This window comes from Accipiter gentilis, chromosome 10, assembly GCF_929443795.1.
Source record: "Accipiter gentilis chromosome 10, bAccGen1.1, whole genome shotgun sequence".
NCBI lineage: Eukaryota > Metazoa > Chordata > Aves > Accipitriformes > Accipitridae > Astur > Astur gentilis.
In genome coordinates, this window is record NC_064889.1 from 39,955,914 (window position 1) to 39,976,695 (window position 20,782).

General features: G+C 43.3%; 1 protein-coding gene across 3 annotated transcripts in view; it reads right to left on the reverse strand.

Moving 5' to 3' along the window:
• The window catches only part of RPTOR (regulatory associated protein of MTOR complex 1), a 200,657-nt gene that overhangs the window by 36,774 nt on the left and 143,101 nt on the right, over positions 1-20,782 (reverse strand). For 2 of the 3 annotated variants that reach the window (XM_049813115.1, XM_049813117.1), the window contains exons 16-23: positions 20,415-20,606; positions 18,988-19,128; positions 16,301-16,418; positions 14,804-14,944; positions 14,198-14,356; positions 7,282-7,400; positions 1,575-1,678; positions 394-577 (exon numbers count right to left, since the gene is read on the reverse strand). In XM_049813115.1, coding sequence (XP_049669072.1) covers positions 394-577; positions 1,575-1,678; positions 7,282-7,400; positions 14,198-14,356; positions 14,804-14,944; positions 16,301-16,418; positions 18,988-19,128; positions 20,415-20,606 — 1,158 coding nt within the window. Of the gene's footprint in view, positions 1-393; positions 578-1,574; positions 1,679-6,860; positions 6,930-7,281; positions 7,401-14,197; positions 14,357-14,803; positions 14,945-16,300; positions 16,419-18,987; positions 19,129-20,414; positions 20,607-20,782 lie in introns of all 3 variants that reach the window. The other variant, XM_049813116.1, reaches the window with a different exon arrangement.

Genomic DNA, 20,782 nt, shown 5'->3' on the forward strand with positions numbered 1-20,782 from the left:
TGTTAAAGGAAGAGGAATCTCCCCTTTTTCCTCCTTGGTCCCTGCTTTGCTTGAGGTTGGAGAAAAAACATCTGAGGGCACGGATCTGACTCTGTGTTATCACTCAGGCAGACAAATGTTTCTGAAAGAATAAATAATTAACTCTGACTAAACACTTCTTAGTAGCATAAGTGAATAATGCCCTATCAAAAGCTACAAAACAAAATTTATCCTGAAGAAAAAAAAATTAAAGTTAATCCATTTTTATTTTGCTGGTTAGAGGAAGCCAGTCTGGAGTTAAGAGCAGCTAGAAGCAAACAAGAGATATGTAGAAATAAAACACAAAGAACAGAATGTGTAGCAAAACCCAGTGGAGCAAGGAAGTAGTCAGATCTGAAAGTAAAGTCTCTTTACCTGTTCTGGCCCTTTGTCAAACATTTTTCTTGTCCTGGGGAATTGGTGGGAGTGGGGAGTATACTGAACCCCCATGTTGCCAACATTGGCAGGTCTTACAGATGTGATGTCCCGACTGACTGGCTGTTTTGTCACATCATTTGTCAGGCTGGAGCTGCTTGTACTAGTGGTTGGAGGTGACCCTCTAAAGATCAAAAAAGAGGGAGAGGATTTAGGTATCATTGGACACAAGACTCTTGCATGTGAATTATGTTACTTTTATATTTCTTTCTTATAAGATATATACTTCACTGCTGTGCTTCCTCTACAAAAACAAAAGAACACAATCCCCCCATTGCCTCCAAAAGCCATACAAACCCGAAAACAAGAGTTAACCTTGAGTGTGCCAACTCCAGATTGAGGATAAGAAAATTAACATTTTTGGGAACCTGCAGGTCCAACAGTCACACGCCCACAGGTTACGATGCCCGACGTAAGGCACACTGATTAGCCATTGTATTTCAATGGGGAGACTGGAAGTCCTGTCAGCCCACAGAAAAGCATTTTAATTTACGTGTAAACTGAGATTTAACTTATTGCACAGATACTATCAGTAAATATTAAAAAAACATCACTGTGCTGTTCTGGGCCCTCCATTCCAACTCTGAATCTTACTGGTGCATGTTGATTATGGGACCGCTAGATCTAAAGTGCGGTATTTTCTCTTGGAAAGCAGGTTTTGGGAAATAATCAAATTTTCAAATCCTAGCTTCGCCCATACCGTTATCTCAATTTCCCTGCAGCTTAGGCATCTCTTGTTGATCATCAGATAACCCTGGCTTTTATTATCAGATGCAGAAAATACAGATCAAACTTCAATGGGAAAGTTGGATACCACACAGGTCAGGCCAGAGTGCATTGGTAAAATCAGCAAGTTAGCTCTTCCTTTCAATTAATCTTTAGATAATTAGTGTGACTTGTTACCCTGTCCAAAAAAAAGAAAAACAGGAAGAAACTCCGCACCTTTTCGCAGAGCTTTTGTTTCTGAACACCTTACCAGCGCTAAAACAAGAAGCTACTGAGACCTCAGCATGTTCACTCTGTCTGGTGCGCTTAACTGGGATGGCTGCTGGAGCAGTGACTGTCAGGGAGCATCTAAACCCACTACAGCAAAAGTGCTAGAAAGCAATGCTGGCGCTTACCCCACTTGATGGATGTGCATGCCCTTGTTGGTGGGGCTGGCAGGGGCAGACTGAGTCAGCGAGGAGGTGTCGAGGATGCGCTGGGGGCGAGCGTTTACTGTTGCCTAGAGAAAAAACAGAGCAGAGTCCTGAACAGCCAAGACTGCAAAACACCAACCGCCGTTGTTTATTATCTAATACAATTGCACATCTGGGGTTAACTGAAGTTAAGCTCTCTATCAGTGCGTGTGTGGGTGTTTAAAAACGTATATGAAAAAAAGCCCCTGTGCAGTTCCCAACACATAAGATGGTTTTACTACTTTTTTAGTCAGAAAACACTTACCAGAAAGTACCCTGCTGTTACTTACAGGGCAACGGCTTTGACTAACACATAAGCTTTTTCCCTAAATCGGTTGTGGCCTCCGACCTGTACCAGCACTTTGAACCAAGCTGCCACTGGGCCGGCAGACAGCCCGGGCGTTCCCCTTCAGCAACCAGGCTTTCCCTCCCACCTCACGGCAGAGGGTTGCAATTCATACCACAACCATAATTCAAGGACACATTCTGACCCTGATACCATGTTTGAGTCAGAACTCTCCTCGTAAATCTGGCAGCTGCCTGAAACCGTCTCCTGTTGCTGCTCCATCTCCCCTAACGAGCTTTTCCGGAGTTCGTTAGAGGATGCCCTTTCCAGCAGCACCACATCCACTCTTATGGGGAAGGCAGGGGATTTACGTCTTTGGGTTGCTCTAAGCTCTACAAAACACAGCCAGTCCTCCTGCAAAATGGTACCCAGGCACTCAGCCACTAGCTAGAAAAGACCCGTTTCTGAAAGAGCCTGAGAAATTATTGTTCTGTCTCCTGGGGAAGGCCTCAAACATAAGCCAGGTGAAAGGCAGCGAGAAGTGCACACACCACCACATCGCCATCTCGCACTGCTCCCCCCAGGCTGAGCACGCTGCTCGCACTGTGCAAATGAGCCTCCCCTTTAGAAAGGGAGAAGTCTTCTGTTGCTTACGGACTCCTTTCCTCCTCTTCCACATCACCCCACCTTTTGTGAATTGTTTGAAATTTCTCACATATTGAAATAATTTTTAAAGGAAGCCCCAGACTGGCGTAAAAGACCTGGAGGGACAAATATGGCTATCCAACAGGCAAGGTGACTTTCATCATCTCTACTAAGAAAATCCACCTCGCACAGTGCAAGAGCTGAGCAGGGTTCTCAGGTGATGACACTAGGGTGGTGTCCAGCCCAAGCCAAGCAAGGTTAAGACCAGCAGCTACTGAAACACAGAGCGCTCAAAAAGCAAGACCTGCGTGCATGGTCTTCTGGAGCCCAGACAGCTAACGAGCCTTTTATAAGTTAATGCCTTTACAAGGCAGAACCAACAACCAACATCGTGAACAAGAGTATCCGTCTTTGCACTCAAAGCCCACACGTGTCTCCTGCAGACAAAAGTCTGAGGCACTCAAGCTTGGGAGACACCCTGCCCTCTCCTTGCAGGAGCCAAAAGGCCTCCTGAGATGACCTCCACTTCTCCCTTCCTCCAACGACCCGGCGAGGTTGTCACCTCCCTCACTTTGACAGGTTCAAGCCCTCCTGACCATCGTTTGTTTGGCTCCGAAGGGTGGGAGCGGTGATGACCGTCACCGTACAGCACACCTACGCCGCAGCAAGCACCAGATTGCTACGGCTGGGAAAGCAAGTGCCACGACCTCTGGTTAGCCTGGCTGCCCCCTGAGCTAGCCTCCTCATATGAGACACGCTCATTTTATGTGTTATTTTCCTTCTTTTCATATGGGGGTGGGAGAGGTCCTAAAGGCCACTCATCTCTCCATCACTCAGGAATGCAGTGGGGTCTCCGGTGAGCAGAAGTTACTATATGGGGACAGACAATCACACCATGAGAATGGAAAGAAAGTAGAAACAATTTAGCAACTAGTGACAAATTATTATTCATAACTAATTTTAATTAGTCACAGAAGGCTCAGTTTTAAGATTCTCACAGTCAGGTCTCTGTCACCTGAAACGGGTCAGGTCACCTAGTTTCGCAGCAGAGGGACAAGGTCAACTAACAATAATTTGTTGAAGGGGTACACAGAGAGATGAGCATGGCAGACAGCCTTCCTTTTCCTGGGAAAAATAAAAAAGCAATTTCTTTTCTGAAGGCAGCAAGCAGCGTGAGGGCCGCAGTTCAGTGATATGACAGTGTATTTTGCTGGAGGCAGCAGCTCCCCATTTCCTGGGGATTTGCTCCTCTGCTAGCCAAATCATCTCTTTTCAAGAGGGGAGACAGTAATTCATAATTTTGCAAATTGACCCCAGGTTTAAAAAAAAAAAAAAAAAAAAAAAAAAAAAGCACACACTGTCAGAATTACTTGCTTATGCACAGAAAAGCCTGTACCAAGGAGTGATGTTGTGGAGGAATAACTCCTGGAATAATTCAGCCTCAAGCCTTCCATTAAAAACAGCTGGATGAAGCAACCTGGGAGGAAGCAAACTTTCCTTAATTAATTGTGATTCAAAAAGTCTTAAAAGGCCAACATTGATTATTGGGTCCTTTTTGTTTGTTTTGGTCCACGCAAAAAGCATGTTTTGGATTTTTTAAAAGATCAGGCTGGGAATGAGGGTTGTACCATTCCAATCTGCATCATAAATATAAATCACAACACAGCCACAATCTGTGTGAGAACTAGCAATGTCTAATCAGCCCATGAAATAAAATGGTGTATTTCACATCCAGGAAGCATGCACGTCTGTGCAACCTACTCACCGGCTGCTCAGAAAGACATCACCCTATTTAAAGATCACTGGAGTTCTCCTGTAGATAAAGATCTATATTCATGCCTTCATTAAAAAAACTGAATAGGACTGGTCTCATTTGAAAACAAAAATTCTGCTTTAGATTCACGCAGTGCCTTGCAAATAACTATTTTGCAAATGCAGACTCATAATCTGAACTTTTGCAGTCACAGAACTCGCAGTATTGGCCCCACGTTTTACTGCAGGGGATCAAAAGGTGTAGCAACATTTACTTCTTCTGATCTCTCCAGCCACACTGCTCTCAATGTGTTGTCTGATCGTCCATCAGGGCAACTGAGTTACATGACTAACACCTGCCTGGTACAAAATACGTTTAAAAATCATAAAGACTTAAAGCACAGAGCTTGGCAACATTTTGAGGCTAAATATTTAGTTCACCAAAATGAAGATGCAGTTCACTGATACCATCCAGAAGTATAAGCCAATGGCTAATTTGTTCAGGTCCTTCAGCTAAGAAGCCCAAAAGTAACAGGCAATGTCGTACAGATCGCAGTGTTTTGTTCAGTTGTGTTAACGTAAGAAAATTTCAGCTGTCCGAGTTCCAAAATGAAGCCTCTCATTCCCTGACTTTTGTATTGTTTAGAACAAAAGAATTAAATCCCTAGAATATTCAAGTGCTTTACTTCACCTGAAGCAGTATTTTTGTTTAAGAAAATAAACTTTTGTTTTTATTCAATGATAAAATTCAAACAAAATGGAGAATGCATTGTTTGCAAATACTCGGGAGGACCAAAGGGCCCATGGGCAGCATCCAGGCTGGTCCCTTTTACGTCCAACAGAGGTCCATTAGCAGCAAGGAAAGATCTCAGCATACAGTTAGCAAAAATTTAATTGTTACTAATTTGCATTACACATCAGACAACTCCTATAATCTGCCTGAGTTCACACCAGCAGAGACACGGAATTCAGGCTGTAAATCCTGGCAGCACTGCTCACAGTGGGAGCTTTGTCCATAATGAAACGAATAAAGGCCAGATCATGATCCAGGATCTGAAGCCTTAACTTCCATTTTGGTGGGCTGGTAATAGGGTTGTTTTTTTAGTCTGGGGTTTGTTTGGTTTTTTTTAAATAAAAAAAGCCTTTGTAGAAGCCACCTAAGCCAGGTGGTACTGGCAAAAGCAAAGCCCACAGTATCACAAAGTGCACAGCAGTTAGCCCACTAGATAGGCAGCTGCCCAAACTGCTGGACAAACTGCGCATTTAAATACTTTCCTTATGGATCTTATGGCTAAGGCAAAGAAGAACAAATACATTTTGTTCACTGAAGCATCCCCAGATAAAAATTTTTGGAAATGGGAATGCTTCTCTTACTGTTTTGCAAAACCATTTGAAAAGCCACTGCCTTAGAAAGCCAGGGACAGAGCAGCTGCCCGAGAAGCAGAGCATGAGATGCATGATACCCACCCACTTGAGCTTTTGGACTCCATTCAATACCAGGACATTTAGGTCCAAACTTGTCAGAATCAACACAGAATTTACCAAACCAGTCGTAACATTCACTATGGATATCACAACATAACGATCAAAATTCCTGCTGGCTAAGCAGACCCATAGCAGTGCTAGTGAAGACATCTGCAGGGCACAGCAGCATCTGTATTAATATTGACACATCTCTTTCCACTAGCAAGAGAGTAAGTCCTGAAAAAATATTTAAGACTGGAAAAGCAGATCTGTTTCCTCTTTATATCCCTTTTAATTCCACAGTAGGAGTAAGATTTCATTCTGCAAAGAGCCTTCCAAAATACAAAACTGAAATAGTTTCATGTGTCTAGAGCAGAGAGAGGGAAATCTTTAACCTTTTCCCTTTCTTATTCACCTTAGTTTGGCATCTCCAGCCTGACAGTAATTTGTTGTACACCCGTACGTACCATCAGGGAAGGGTGACCTCATTGTCCCCGCTGGCAAAATAATTCTCTATCCCGAAACCCAGATTTTACCACTCACTGACATGTATACTTAAAACACATAAGAGTTCAAATAAGTAACTAGTTTCTCAATAGAAAATCAGATTTAAAAGCAAGAAATCTCTAAGGCATTAAAATGGTAGTGCACAATGCTGGCATCTCTTACTGCAACTTTAGCTTAGAAGCCTAAGTCTGAAGATTTAGGATTATTCACTGGAAATCATCAGTAAGAGACGTCATCTTGCATTGCAATGGCTCATGGTCTGGATGCTAGAGCAAATAGAAAGCACGTGGGAAGGACTGCGTTCAGACAGCTTTCTGACACCACCGACCAGGGCAGAAGGAGAAAGGCAGTTGGTGAGAAGATGTTCTGGGGTGGCCTGGTGCTTTGTTTCAGGTGGAAGGTGAGGGTGCTTCTACAGCTCCCCAAGCTGGCAATTCTGAATCAGCAGTGACGGCAGCCTCCAGGGACATCTTGTCACCCTTGGAGGATGAAATGTGATGAGGATGGTGGTTTAGGCGGATTAGGCCTGGGTTGAAGAGGTGAGTAGTGGCAGGGGTGTCTGCATGCTGACTCACATGTACTAGTTCACCTGGATTGGAGAGCCGTTGTGGCTTCAGTCTGCAGGCCAGTCCCACTTGCATAATCTAAATCAGTTTGCAAACGGATAATTTAATGAAGTATATTTAAGGTTTCTCCCAGGGGCTGATCTAGATAAGTAGACTTCTAAACAAGACCTACTGTCTAAGGTCTGTACCTAATTTATATCCTAAAACAATCCCAGGCCCTCCCCCATTCATTTATTTTACCTGATCGAGAGCTCATATGAGTGTTTATCATCTGGAAACATTAAAAGCTCCTTCTGCAACAGATCCAGACTGAACTAGGCAGAGCCCTCCAACGGACCTATTCAGTTCAGTCTGCCTACGCTCTGTCTCAGCATGAAAAAAATTAACATACAGAAACCTCACAGACACACACGAACACAGAAGGGCATACCTTGTAGGCAATACTGTTGAGAACTTTCATAGCCAAGTCAGAGACATCAGGATAGGGGTCGGCAGCTAGGTGAAGGAGTACTCTCCAAATTTGGGTATAAACACTGTTGAAACTCACACCTGAAATAATAATAAAAAAAATAAAAATAAAAAACACAGCCCCACAGCACATGACAATCCATCAACTCAAACTCTTTGATCTTATGTGAGAAAATTCATTAGAACTCCAAACATCACAACGGCATCTAAGAAAACATCAAGAGAAGAGCTCAAAAACACCCTACAGGGGCATTTTGTCTCCATTTTGTCTGTCTTTGTGAACTCTGCAAGGGCTTGTAAAATGAAAGTGGGAGAAAGCAAAATAAATTAGACTACCTAAATAAGCTTCAGTCAAACTGCTAGTTTTCTAGGCTCCTGAAACAATGTGAAAAGGCCAAATGGATAATGTCTTTGGATTTCCTGAGCTAAAACACTAAACAGTATAAAACCCACAGTTACTGGCTTATAGTTTTATGGTTATTTTTATTGATGCTTTAAGCATTAATACTCAGCTTGAATGTTCAGGGGTTTATATATTCTACAAGTTTACTAAACATCTAAATGTTAAAAAGGAAGCTTTAGGACCCGTACCTTTGCGAAGCAGTAAGTCTAACTCAGTCTTTCCTATTGACATTTGTATCAATTCCTCAATTGCCAATTTGCTTTTAATGAGAGTATCTGCCGTTTGGTATTTCAGCAGAAGGGACTGACAGATTCGAAGTACAAATCAAATTAATAAGCATTTGCAACAACTGACAAAATTCTGTGAACATTTTATTTTGCTGCTTTTAGGTGCATCTTTAATTTGTTATTCTTTCTTCTAACCCTCACAATGTCTAATAATTGTAACACTGTTGTTTGGGAGTTGAGCCATTTGGACAATATTAAAGTGGCTGCACTAACAAAAAAAAGGAACTAAAATAAGGATTTCAGATGAGTCACAATCAATGGTAAATGACAGATCAAGCTGTTGCTGCATTTCCTTTCATGTTTCTGGAGGCATCTAAATATAAAGTGTTAAGTTAGGAAGAAAGGGTTCCTTGGTCAACAAGTAGCTTCTCACCTTGCATAGCTGCTAAGCCTGATACCCAAATCAACAGAAAATAGACCTGGACAGTCCAGCTTTGAACTCTGGCTGAAGAAGGCAAGTAGCGCACGATAATGAACTTCAGGAGTATGCACGCTGCACTTCATATGCTTGTCTGTGTTAGCCAAGGGAATCTTTCTTCTGCCAGAAAAATTCCCCAGCATGTGAGAAAGCATTCTGCAAAATGCAAAGGCAATAACCTAACTCCATCCTCTCATTTGATCTGAGAAGAAAAGGGTCTCTTACTCAGCTGACATCCAAAGGATTTTCCAAGTGGCATCTGTGTACAGAGTTTCAGGCAGAAATCTCACAAATATTTATGATAGTACCACTTGGCCAGTGCTGTCCATTTGCTGGGGGCTACCTATACAACAGACTCCTATCGCTGGTCTTAACCTTTCCAAGACAGGGAAGATACAGGGCCTGACAAAGATACAACAATGTTAAATTCACCCAGGAAAAATGAAGAAGTTGATAATCAGAGAAAGCAATAACAACTGTCAAGATACAATAGAGTCAAAGGGCACTGATACGTGATATTTGGTTTATGCCAGCTGAGGACAGAACACAAAGTGGACAAAATCAAGGAACGCCTGAGTACAGCATGCATGAGTTGAGCAGAACTGAATGGTGCAGATCCAAGTTCAGGTTTTGGCTTTGGTCATAATAGGCAAAAGTCATCGTCTTTTTCAGAAACTCTTTATCTATGTTTAAATAAAGAAAATGTCAATACACAATAAAGTAAGTCTTCTCTCAGAAGAAGAGGGTTAGGCCTCCCAACCATAAAGGGTGGTGATACAATGCTTGTCTGTCTTCTCCAGGCTTCTGACCATTTAGGTTTTATTTTTGCCATTGCCATGTTCATCCTGGAAGCTTCTATCACCAGGGAAAGGAAAAGGGGAGGGGGAAGGATAAAGAACAAGACGGGGAGAGAGACAAAGTGCTACGAGCTGTGGGAGTAAAAAAAGCCCCAGCCACTGAAGCAGCTAGCCAGGTAATGTAGTCTGAGGTCTGCTCAGAGCTCTACCCTCTACATTCGGTCCTGTGCAGAAGTTACATAAGGACCGCTGGGAAATCCGAATGGCTTGATTTCTTTTAAAGCCCTTGAAAGACAGTAAAAGGAACGGGAGAGAAAGGGAGAGCGAGAGGGTACCCATCAGATTTTCCAGCGTCTCTGATAACCACCTCATTCATGACGCAGTCATGAAGAAAAAAAACCCAACATTTTTTATACATCTAAGCATCATGAAAAAACAAATTTAAAACAGAACTGCACCAGTGCAATTCCTCATTCATTCGGCAGCCTTTGAAAAGAACAGAGGGAATTTCTACAAAGGCATCTCAGGCTCAGAGCTGGTGCTTGAAGGACTGGTCCTTTCTTCTGCCATCCTCCCCCCGCCCATGTTAGTGTTGTTCATTGCACTGATTCAATCGAGTGACACATCTGACATAGCTCCTTGTAAAAACCTGAGCACCGAGGCAGTGGGATAATGGAAGGCAGCAGAGGTGGCAGGAGGAACAGCAGCTTGATTTCGTGTAATGGAGTAAAATGCAAAAAATATCCATGAGATGCAAACAAAGAGCCGAGCAAGGGGGACGGGGTGTTAATCTAAGCAGACAGCTCTGTAATTAGTCAGACTGATTCAAAGCCAGCTAAATGGACCTTGCAGTATAGATTTACGTTTACAAAATGATTCCTCTCTGCTAAGAATGTCAAAAATAAATTGCCTGCCTTTACTGACGACTTTGATTTTCTTTGCATATGCATAACTCCTAGTTCAATTTAACAGCAAGCATCATGCAATGGCCCTGAGGAAGGGACCTGGCTGAGGTCCTGCTGCCAGGTCAGCGAGTACACGAAGGGTAGAACCACGCTGGATGCAAAAACGAATGCTAATGTTTTTATTCATTCTTTTTGATTTGCCAGGCTTTGACAGGGTTTCTCTCTAATCCCTTGTAAAAATCACCGCAGTGATTTTAAGCCTTGATCTCCAGAAGAAGGTGCAGTCCACTCCCCACCCAACACAGCAGCAAAAACTGACCAATGGCTGAACCGGCACTGCTGCACGCCTTGGACCACAGACAGCTCTCCTCTCCTGCGCCTGCACATCCCGCCTGCAGGGAAAGGCAACTTTCGGACTGGCACGCAATGAAACATACAGCTGAAATATTTCAGACTGAACGGTACCCGAGGACTGGGGCATCTGCTTCCCATTAACGCTAATCCCACCTGCTTTGTAAATGTGTATCCCGCAAGTCTCTCCTCTTCCCGTGAGTGACACAGAAGGTCCTGTGAGAGCTACTCGGATGAAGAGAACATCCGAAATCCTGATTACTCTCTGAACTCTACTTCGACAAATGCAGACAGCAGCCTGTTCCCTACAGGAGCAGCAAATCAGCATTTCTTGCACAGACCTGACAGTCTGCAAGGTGGTCTCTTTGCATGGGGCCATGGAAAGGGGTTCCTGCGCACTACAACCCCTGATGGCGATTCAAATGGCAAGGCATGAGCTTTTGCACGTTTCAAAAGAAACCAGAAACAGCTTGTTAGGAAAAAGTATGTTCCCCTGGACCACGGCTGTCATAGCCAACATGAAAGCAGCCCACTACAACCAGCCTCTACATCAAGCTTCCATTTCCCAAAACCACTCAGATCCCTGTATTTTGCTACTATGCAAGTTAGTATTTATAAATACTGCTTGTTGACCAGTTACTTCTTATTACGTCCGTGCATTTAAATATATTGCGTAGTGATAGAGAAGGAGGCTCTACCTGTCCCAGCACTCCCTCTCTCATTTGCTGGGGCTCACTGTCCACCTACATCTCTTGCTCTCCTCATCCTCACTGCAGTAACCTCCCGCTCTAAGTGCTACGTTGAGACGGCTCTTCAGGACAGATCCTGTGACATGGCAAATAGTTTTCTGCCCCCAGCCTTTCCTGCTGGAAAAGAGAACTATTCCCCAGCATCTCATCGCTCCAAGATTTATTTTCCTCCTCCTTTGATCATTCCTTAATATAATCTTTCCAGCTATGCTCTCTGTAGGACAAAGACTTTAATCGCACAGTTTGGATATGGATAATCAGCCTCAAGGTATGCAAAACCCCCGTCTTAATTTCCTCCCTTTTCCCATCTTAAAATTAAACTAAACTAAAAATTTCCAGGACACCAAGATTAATGACTAGTTGTATGGAAAAAGCAGCAAGGCTCAGCTTCCCGTCCAAACTGATGTCTTTGTTGACTAACCAAAAACTGCCTCTTGCCAGCTTGAAAACGTGAGCCAGACATAAATGTCTCTTCTGGTAACAGGACTGTCTGGCCAAGGAACAATCTGCCAGAAAACAGCACACCTAGACTATAAGTACACGTTGCATTTGGGGGGGGGCGGGGAGGGGGCACTACACAGGGCCATTTGGCCTATAGTTAGCTAAGCTGTTTCTAAAATGGCACAAGAAGGAATGGAGAGGTTTTCCTCAAGTTTATGGGAAGAAGTACATCGTATGATGCTGCAATGGCAGTGAATTGGATAGACTGATCCCGAATAACCCCTCTAGCACCATGTTCCTAAAATCGCAAGAGAGGAAGAAAGCCCTGAACACCAGTGAATCAACCTAGGGAATGCACAGTACAGAACATGGAATTAAACTACAGTTGAAAATTTCTACTTTTATTAGTACAGACTAGATTTCTGCTTTGGTCTGAGTCTACCCTGTGCCCAGAGCATCCTTTTTACTGTTTTGCCTGTCTCAAATATTTGGCAGAGTCATTACTGCAGAGCCAAATCACCATTACTTCTTCCAAAAGATAGAGAGTAGAGCAAAACATTTCTTCAGTCAAGACAAGTCTGTCACCCAGGTGGACTCCCCCTCCGAGTTACCCCAAGTCGCTAGCTGTATTTTATTGCACACTAAAACTTTACAGAAAAGGGTTAATCTGAGCCCAGGCCAGCTGTGCAGCAGCCACAGCACTACGGAGGGTGGCTGGAGCTGATGGCATTTTGAAAACTCTTTCCTTGGGGAGCAGGCGAGAGCAGGCTGGAAGATGGTAATTCTTCAGTAGAAATGAAAAAAGCCTGGCTGTTCAGCAGGCAAATGCTGAAGGTAATGGGATTCTGTGTGAGTTATGAATTTTAAACACTTCTATAAGCTCTGTCATTTCCAGCTGGATATGAGCTCTTCCGATTGAATAGGAATGAGGGAAGCTTTGGAGAACTGCTCTTTTTGTTTTCCTAGGTCTCCCTCCCTCATCTCCAGCTCATCTCTAGATTCTTTTCCAACTGTACTGTAAAGCTCTTGTGAGACACGCACAAGCCATCAAGCAGACGCCAGTGTGCACCAGTGGAAATGAGAAAACTCAAGTTCTAGCTTAAGATGGAGAGAAATTTCCTAACATTCCTGTCATGCTTAAGAAGATCTAATTTCAATACCTACAATCAAAAGCAAATTAATTGATTAAGTTTCTAATGAACACATGATTTTAAACTGCCACAGGGGCTCAGGAATTAAAATCCCAGAATCTTTCAACTCAGGAGAGCCACATCATCATTACTTCTTCCAGAAAATACACAATAGAGCAAAATGTTTCTTCATTCAAAGCAAGTCTATCACCCAGGTGGACTCCTCTGAGTTACGCCAGTCTTTTTTTCACTGATTTTTTGAAGGCTAGAAAAATATGGGCACATTTACTGATTACAAAGAAAATAGAGACTTCCCGCAGCACTTCTCTGCTGCATGCTGCCATCCCTGCTCCCTGGAAGGAGGCCATTCCAAAAGCTAGATCCTTCTGCATGTTGTCCATGTTATCATCCCCAGTTGGTTTAGATTATATGAAAAACTACAGCTAGTTTAAAGCAAGGCTATTGTTGCAGTCAGACATGACTGCAAAAGTTACTTGAAAAGCAACCGAGTTGAACTAGCTTAATACAAACATTCCAGTTTTGTTCTATAAAAGAAATGCAAATAATCCATTACATGGAAATCAGCCATGCACTGCATAAATACAAGTAAAATTTCCCTTCCTTCTGTGTTATATAGAACTTGACTCTGCAGAGTTCTGTACATTACCCAGAGAGTCAGATGCCAGGAGAGAAAGGGACTGTTGAGTGGTGGTAAAAAGTTCAGTGCTGTTCGTGATGCTAGAGCTCCTTATCCAGGAGGAAATAATGGAGATGGAATTGGAGGCAGCAGGATCAGCCATGAAACTTTTTGCACAAAAGCACATTTCTATGAAACAGTCAGTCTTTTTGCTTTTAATACACAGCCTGGGACTCCTTCCTTTTTAAGTCCTACTTTAACAACGTACATACAAACCTGCATAGGAAATTAGCTAGGTAAGGCTTCCTTGGATAAGTAACACAATAAAGTGGCTGTGCTGTACAGAAACACAACCCATGTAAAAAATAACCAGGGGAAGCAGTTAGTGCCAGTGTGCCCAGCTGCTAAGTCCATGGGATGGGGAGTCCTCGCTTTCATTCTCAAGCCCACGAAACTGCAGTGGATGTGAAATTCCTGTATATGCCACTTTTTTGTGCTTAAATTTCTAACAGGACTGTTGTCCATCATGGTGAAGCTTACAGCTGGAGCCAACAGCTCTCACTTCCAGCCTCTCCATCACTGCAGAAATGACTCTGCTCTGCATTAGCCTAACCAAATACAAGAATAGCATTTCTACTGTTACGAGAAATTTTGCTGGAGTAAGATCTAGCAGAAGCTAAGATCCAAACTTTCCACAAAAGCTAGAGCAAGCATGTGAAGAAAGGCGACACCAAAGGAAGGGAGGAGAGTGTTAACTCACCTATTAGTGAATTCAGAGAAGAGTAAGAGCTGACTCGTCTCATCTTGTCAATAGTCTCAAATGACAGGATATACTCTTCGTTCTCAGGGCTGCCCAAGGTGCTGCTGGCACTGCTGCTGGTGCTGAGATTCCCAGGAGAAAATGCAACAGAGCTTCCAGCTGCCAAAATAAAAGAGGGTAGATGCCGAAACAAGAACTGGTGAGAGAACAATTTTTACCCAGGCATAACAGCCTTTTCTAAATCCTGCAACACTCAACGAAGGTGTAGGCAAATCCACAACATCCCCTTTTAAATACTGAATGTTTAAATACGGAGTAAGCATCAAGGGGTCAGAAAAGATTCAGTTAAAAATCCATATATGTTAAGAAGTTGGAAGGTACCTTTTTGGTCCCCACCAAATACTCAGAAAAATCAATACTAATGACCAGAAAATTGAAACTAATTATTAGGGGGCTTCTCATCTCAGCCCTTGGAGCTGGCAGCTGGATAATCTGGGCTAAAGTTTTGGTTTCAGCTCATGTTGTCTTGCACATGGTATTTCTTAGCTTGCAAGAGGGGGATAAAGAGAAGGTAAAGAAAAATCAAAGAATTTTGAAATCTCTTACATTCTTCATTCAGGCTGAGGTTCTGCAAGGACTTGTTCAGGTTCCTAGCTGTGGTAACTGCTCGGATGTTCCCATAAGAGCTGACAGACCGCAGCCTCGGTGTACACGGACCATCTCGCACTGGTGTCAAACTCCCACCCTCTGTGGATGCAAGATTTAGCCATTAGAGATGTAACCAAAGGGATCATTGCCCCTTAGGCTAAACCAGAATGAGGTATGACGAAAGATCCTCTGTGCACATTATCAGCAAGGACCATGTGTGTCTACAGTTTAAGCTGTGATTTTGTTACATCCAATAAAAGCAGGTGAGTTGAGCCTTGCCAGTGCCTGCAGACCAGGTCGATGCTTGGCCACTGCCTAGACATTGTGCTAGCACATGCTGCTACAGCGGACACCATTTAGTAGGCAGCAATTACAGGCTTCTGTCTGCGTCTGCTCATTAAAAATGCGGTAAATTTTCTCATTATAGAGATTTAGGAAAATTCTGATTTCCTGACCAAATTTCAGGCCTGGTTTCAACTCACATTTCACCCAGGACCTGGATTCTTATAATTTTTCAAACTTTCTCATTTTTGTTCCTAAATACGCACACAGTACCGTGGCTTCAGAAGAGCTATTATTTCACTGCAGAAGTGGCTGCATTACGGTGGTGGGGCCAATGCTTCCAGTGCATCCTGCTTATAAATACTTCAGGATTATTTTGGATAAGGAAAAGCACTATATAAACTGCATGTAATGTTTATTTCCTGCAGCAAAAAGGACAAATGGGGAAAAGCTTATTTTCTGATATGATTTATTTATTCAGACAATAGGGAGATTAAACTACTCATTGCAGAGACAGCACATGCTCTTGTCTCCAAGTCTCCGCTGCAACTGTCCCATTATCCTTCAGTATTTCCAATGTACTTGACATCTAAAGAAAATATGAGGTTAGCAAGAATTTCACTAGGGTTTTTCATTCCTCACATAAAGCAAAAGACACAACAAAAGGGATGGGACAGGAGGCACAGAGCATAAAGTTCTTCACTGCTTCTTGTCTGGTGCTTTGCAGAGCAAGGAGTATAGTTGGTTCGTTGTTGTCTGGTGAGGCTTCTCATTAGGTCAACATGACACTGAAGTTTCTGGTGTAATTTGAGGTGGCGGGGGGGAAAGAAGTCTGGTAAGCCTGTGTACTGCCTTGACAAATATACTTCAGTCTTGATCTGAAGGGAACCCCTTTGAATTTGACAGGGTGTTCAGTCTCTACAACTTGCTGGTGAGCTATAGCTGTGTTTTAGATGGAGACTCGGCAGAGGATCCATTTCTCCAGTGCAATATATTATGGTGCTAAACAGGCATTAGAGCTACCCACCATGCCGCTCAACTTTGTAGCAATGGTGCTGTTTGGTAAATCACCACCAGCAAGAATTTCATTGTGTTGGGCAAATTCCTTAAATGAAAGTTCCCAAGCACTTTTAGGCTACATGTTTCCTACCCACACAAACACAAAACACCTACCTGTGGCAGCTGGAGAAGGGAGAGGGTAGTTCTTCTCTTCTTCCATGAACTGCAAGGCGACGGTGCAGAAGTTGCTCTCATACTGAACCACCAGGTGACTTAAAGCCACCACCAGCTCCTGTGGAAAGAGCAGAAGAAAGGTATTTCACGGTCACATAGGTCAGAAACAATAGACCAAAGGGAAACACAGAACAATGTGGTCATTATTGTTGACATTATTGGGTGGCCATCCAGGCTAATAATTTTCCCTTTGCTTTACAGGGATGAACTGAAGAAAGCCAGAGCACTCAATTTCAAATCTAATTCTCCACAAGTCTATACATGAACAGGCTACCGCTGCTCTTTGATTCTGCCCAATACTGTCAAACTGATGCAGTGTTACAGAAAGTACTGAACTGGCGACTAACCCCCAGCTCCCTCTGCTCCTGTGCGTGCAGCAGTCTCACCCACAAGAAGCGCGTGTTTCCTGCAGAGCAGCAACGAGCTGTGCCGAGGATCGGTGTCCTCGGCCCTCTGTGGCACAGCCTGACCCTCTCTCCCTGTGCAGCACATGTATGCATGGAGCGGAGCTCTTGTCCTACAGCGTGCCCTATCTTCGCTCTGAGCTGAAGAAAACAGAATTTGACAAGAGGCCCCTGGGGACATGGCTCAGCTCTTCCACAAAGAGCCTTGGTGTTCGAATCCCATGCTGAACCGCAGTGTCTCGCCCTGACCTGCAATGTCAGCAGCTGTCCTGGTTTCGGCTGGGATAGAGTTAATTGTCTCCCTAGTAGCTGGTACAGTGCTATGTTTTGGGTTCAGTATGAGAAGAATGTCGATAACACTGATGTTTTCAGTTGTTGCTAAGTAGTGTTTAGACTAAGTCAAGGATTTCTCAGCTGCTCATGCCCAGCCAGCAAGAAGGCTGGAGGGGCACAAGAAGTTGGAAGGGACACAGCCAGGACAGCTGACCCAAACTGGCCAAAGGGGTATTCCAGACCATGTGACATCATGCCCAGTATATAAACTGGGGGGAGTTGGCCTGGGGGGAGTGCTACTCAGGAACTAACTGGGCATTGGTCGGCGAGTGGTGAGCAATTACATTGTACATCACTTGTTTTGTATATTCCAATCCTTTTATTACTATTGTCATTTTATTATTGTGATTATTATCATTATTAGTTTCTTCCTTTCTGTTCTATTAAACTGTTCTTATCCCAACCCTCGGGTTTTACCTTTTTCCTTCTGATTCTCTCCCCCGTACCACTGGATGGCGGGGGGAGCGAGTGAGTGGCTGCACGGTGCTTAGTTGCTGGCTGGGGTTAAACCATGACAGCAGCTAACATGAGAACGGTGCTGCCCACCTGCAAGGGACCATCAGTCTGTTCATTCTCATAGCTGCAACTTGAGAAAATTACTGGGGTGGGGAGGGTAGAGCAGGTGAAGTTCAGACCCTCAGTCAGGTACTGCTTGCTAGGCACTTGGAAACAGCAAACAGGAGAGCTGGGGAGCTGGCTTCGGTTGCTGTTCTCTGTTCAGGGGACTAATCTCCAAAAGAGAGATTTATGAATCCCAAAGAGCATATAGTGTGACATGCATTTCTCTCTTGAATTAAACTGATTAAATGCTAGAACGAGACAACAAAAATTAATCCTCACAATGCTGGTGACAACTGTCGGGGTATTGATGTTCCAGTTAAGTAAACACAAGCATTAGGACACCTAAGTACACCCATCAAGAACAATCCAGAATGTCAAAAACTATTTAATGTACTATTGATGTACAATGGTGCATCAGAAACTGCAATTCTCCAAAACTTGAAGAACTACTTTGTCTGTCATCCGCCCTTGTGGTTTCTAAAAGCAGCAAGATCTTTTTACTGAACAGAGCTCTCCTGTTCCCTCCACAGCACTCTTACTCCCTCCCCTAGGACTAGCCCATACTCAATGTTTCTAGCAACACATTACTAATTTATGTAAAACCTGAGATCCTGTAATGTAAAATATTTGAATCAAAACACTAATCAACGGAAGAGCATTAGTAGAAGGGTAGCCCAGCAAGAATTCTCAGTGTTTTGTGCACCTGGAAAAGACTTCAGTGTAATTGCTCTCCTTCCTTATCCCTGTCTTTGCATTCTCTTTTAAATTAAAAGAAAAAAAGGGGGGGAATATAAAAATTCCCACAAAATCCTGAGATTGTTACTCCTATTTCAGATATTTGTTTAGTGGAATACATGAGCTAGATCAGAGGTCCAGTGTTAAAGAGCAGAAACATTTTGATCTGAACAACAATCTTGTCAACACGTGGACACAATGACATACTACACTTTACTTGTATTATTCCTGTCAGCAGGCTCCTTATATTGCAGAGTAAATGAAATGTTGTAACATGTGCACTGAAAAAGGGTAAGTGGATAAAACAGCATCCCAGAACACTACTGCACATGCCACCCTGAACGTGAAGTGTAAGGCTCAGTGCTGAGCCTTCAGCCGCAGCAGCAGGTTCATGCTGCTGTTTTCACTGGTGTTGTCATTTGTGCCTATTGCTTCTTGGCAGGAACTGAAGTTAAAAGACTTCATGATGAAACAGATACTTCCAAATGAGTCAATTTCATTGAAAAGTCTATTAAATAATGCACTCTCTGATTAGGCACAGTGCAGAGCTCATCAGCATGAATCCAAACTTCTGTACCGCCAGCCTTTCTGTACCTTTCTAACCATGGGGCTCCCATCGTTGATGAGCTGGGCCAACATCATAGCTACATTGTGATCGATGGTGGTGGAGTGATCGGTCCGTTCAGCTGAGTTGCCCACAAATGTTCCCAGTGCAAAGACTGCAGCACAGCGAACCTGTGAGACACAAGCATTCATTATTATTTTCCTCTTGTTTCCAGCCTGAAGTTTGCCAGTGGGATTTTTTTATCTCCCAAAATGGCATCTCTGGAAACCCGGACCACTGTGTCAGGTAAATAGTGAGGGTTAAAGGGAAGCCCATGGAGAGTAAACAGCAAAACAGATTCAGCAAAGCACTGAGTTTTAAGTATTCACAGGTGCAGGAGTATATTTAATTTCCCAGAATACTCAGTGACCTTCCCATGGGTGATGTTTCCAGTTGACGTTGCCTAGAATATTAATTAACAGGAATAAGGTACACAGGGAGTCACTGCTGGGATGTGAATCTCTTTAACAATAGAGTGCTGAACTACAGTCTTCAGATAAGGGCTTAGAGAAAGGTAGAAGATGATGGAAAAAAGAAAAGGAGAAGAGACAGCAGCTCTAATCAGGGTAAACTTTGCCAGATTACACAAAGAACAGAGGGATCAGATGGCTTGGTAATCTTACAGCTAGCCTTGGCAGAGCCTACAAACAGTGGGGATACAGTGCAATCAGCAACTGCAGGATGGGTTTCACAAAGTAGAAACACTCACTCCAGCTTCTCAAAAAGAAGCACGGGTGTGCCGTTAAGGGCAGTCAACTCATCCTTCACACAAATACTGCTTATAAAATGGGGGAAATATGGGGCCTGAGAAAAGAGGTGGAGGATGCAGGAAGAAAGGCTGAATGTAAAGGAGAATCCAATCTTTAATCACTGCACATTAGCAATGGTGTTTATCTCCATGCTTACTTCTCCCACACACGATGTAATTTCACTGGGGTCTGACAGGCTCTGTCAATCATAGCCGAGTTCTGCACAAGAATTGCTTCTCTCTTGGACAGTTTGTCACAAAGGTAAAACACATTCAATTAAAGATGTATTTTCACACATACCAGGAGAAGAACAGTTTTTGTACTTGGACAAAAAGACTAGAAGGTGTTTTAGAACGCACAGTGAGTTTTGAGACCATGTTTTTAACAAGCTTCTGATATGCAAGTAAGTAAAAACATGGTGTTTCCTAACTCTGGTGCCAAGATTCCAGGGCTTTTGGGCTGTATGAACTCCCCTGCATTTCTTTGGTTACTTCTCTTGCGGGCTTGTATGATTTGCACCACCTTGAAGAAACAGCAATAAGATCTTTCTTTGAACCAGACACAATTGTAAAGCTCTTGAAGACCCTGCTTTTTTTAAGTATTTCTGTAGCCCTCTGCCACAATTCTGACAATTCAACTGGCGTTTACTTAAAAAGTTGGATTTTTACCTCTGGGATTGGATCCGAGAGGAGACTGTAGAGCTTCTCATGAGCGCTATCTCTCACACCACACCACCTGGCTGAGTCAAAGTTCTGCCAAATACGTCCTAAACAAATGGCCACCCACTGACGCAGAAGAGGATGTGGATCATTTAACTGCTCCAGGCAAATAGCAATCAGGTTTCCTTGAAGGCAAGCTTCCTAAAACACAAATCAATGCAATTTATTTTGGATGACAGCTTCCCACCTCATCATCAAAAAAGAAGATTATTTCTGAAACAGACAGGAAATCAAGAGAAAATAATTATTCAGTGGTTATATACTTATTTTGTTACCAAATACTATTTGGAAGCAGCATGAAGGGAAGGTCAACTATG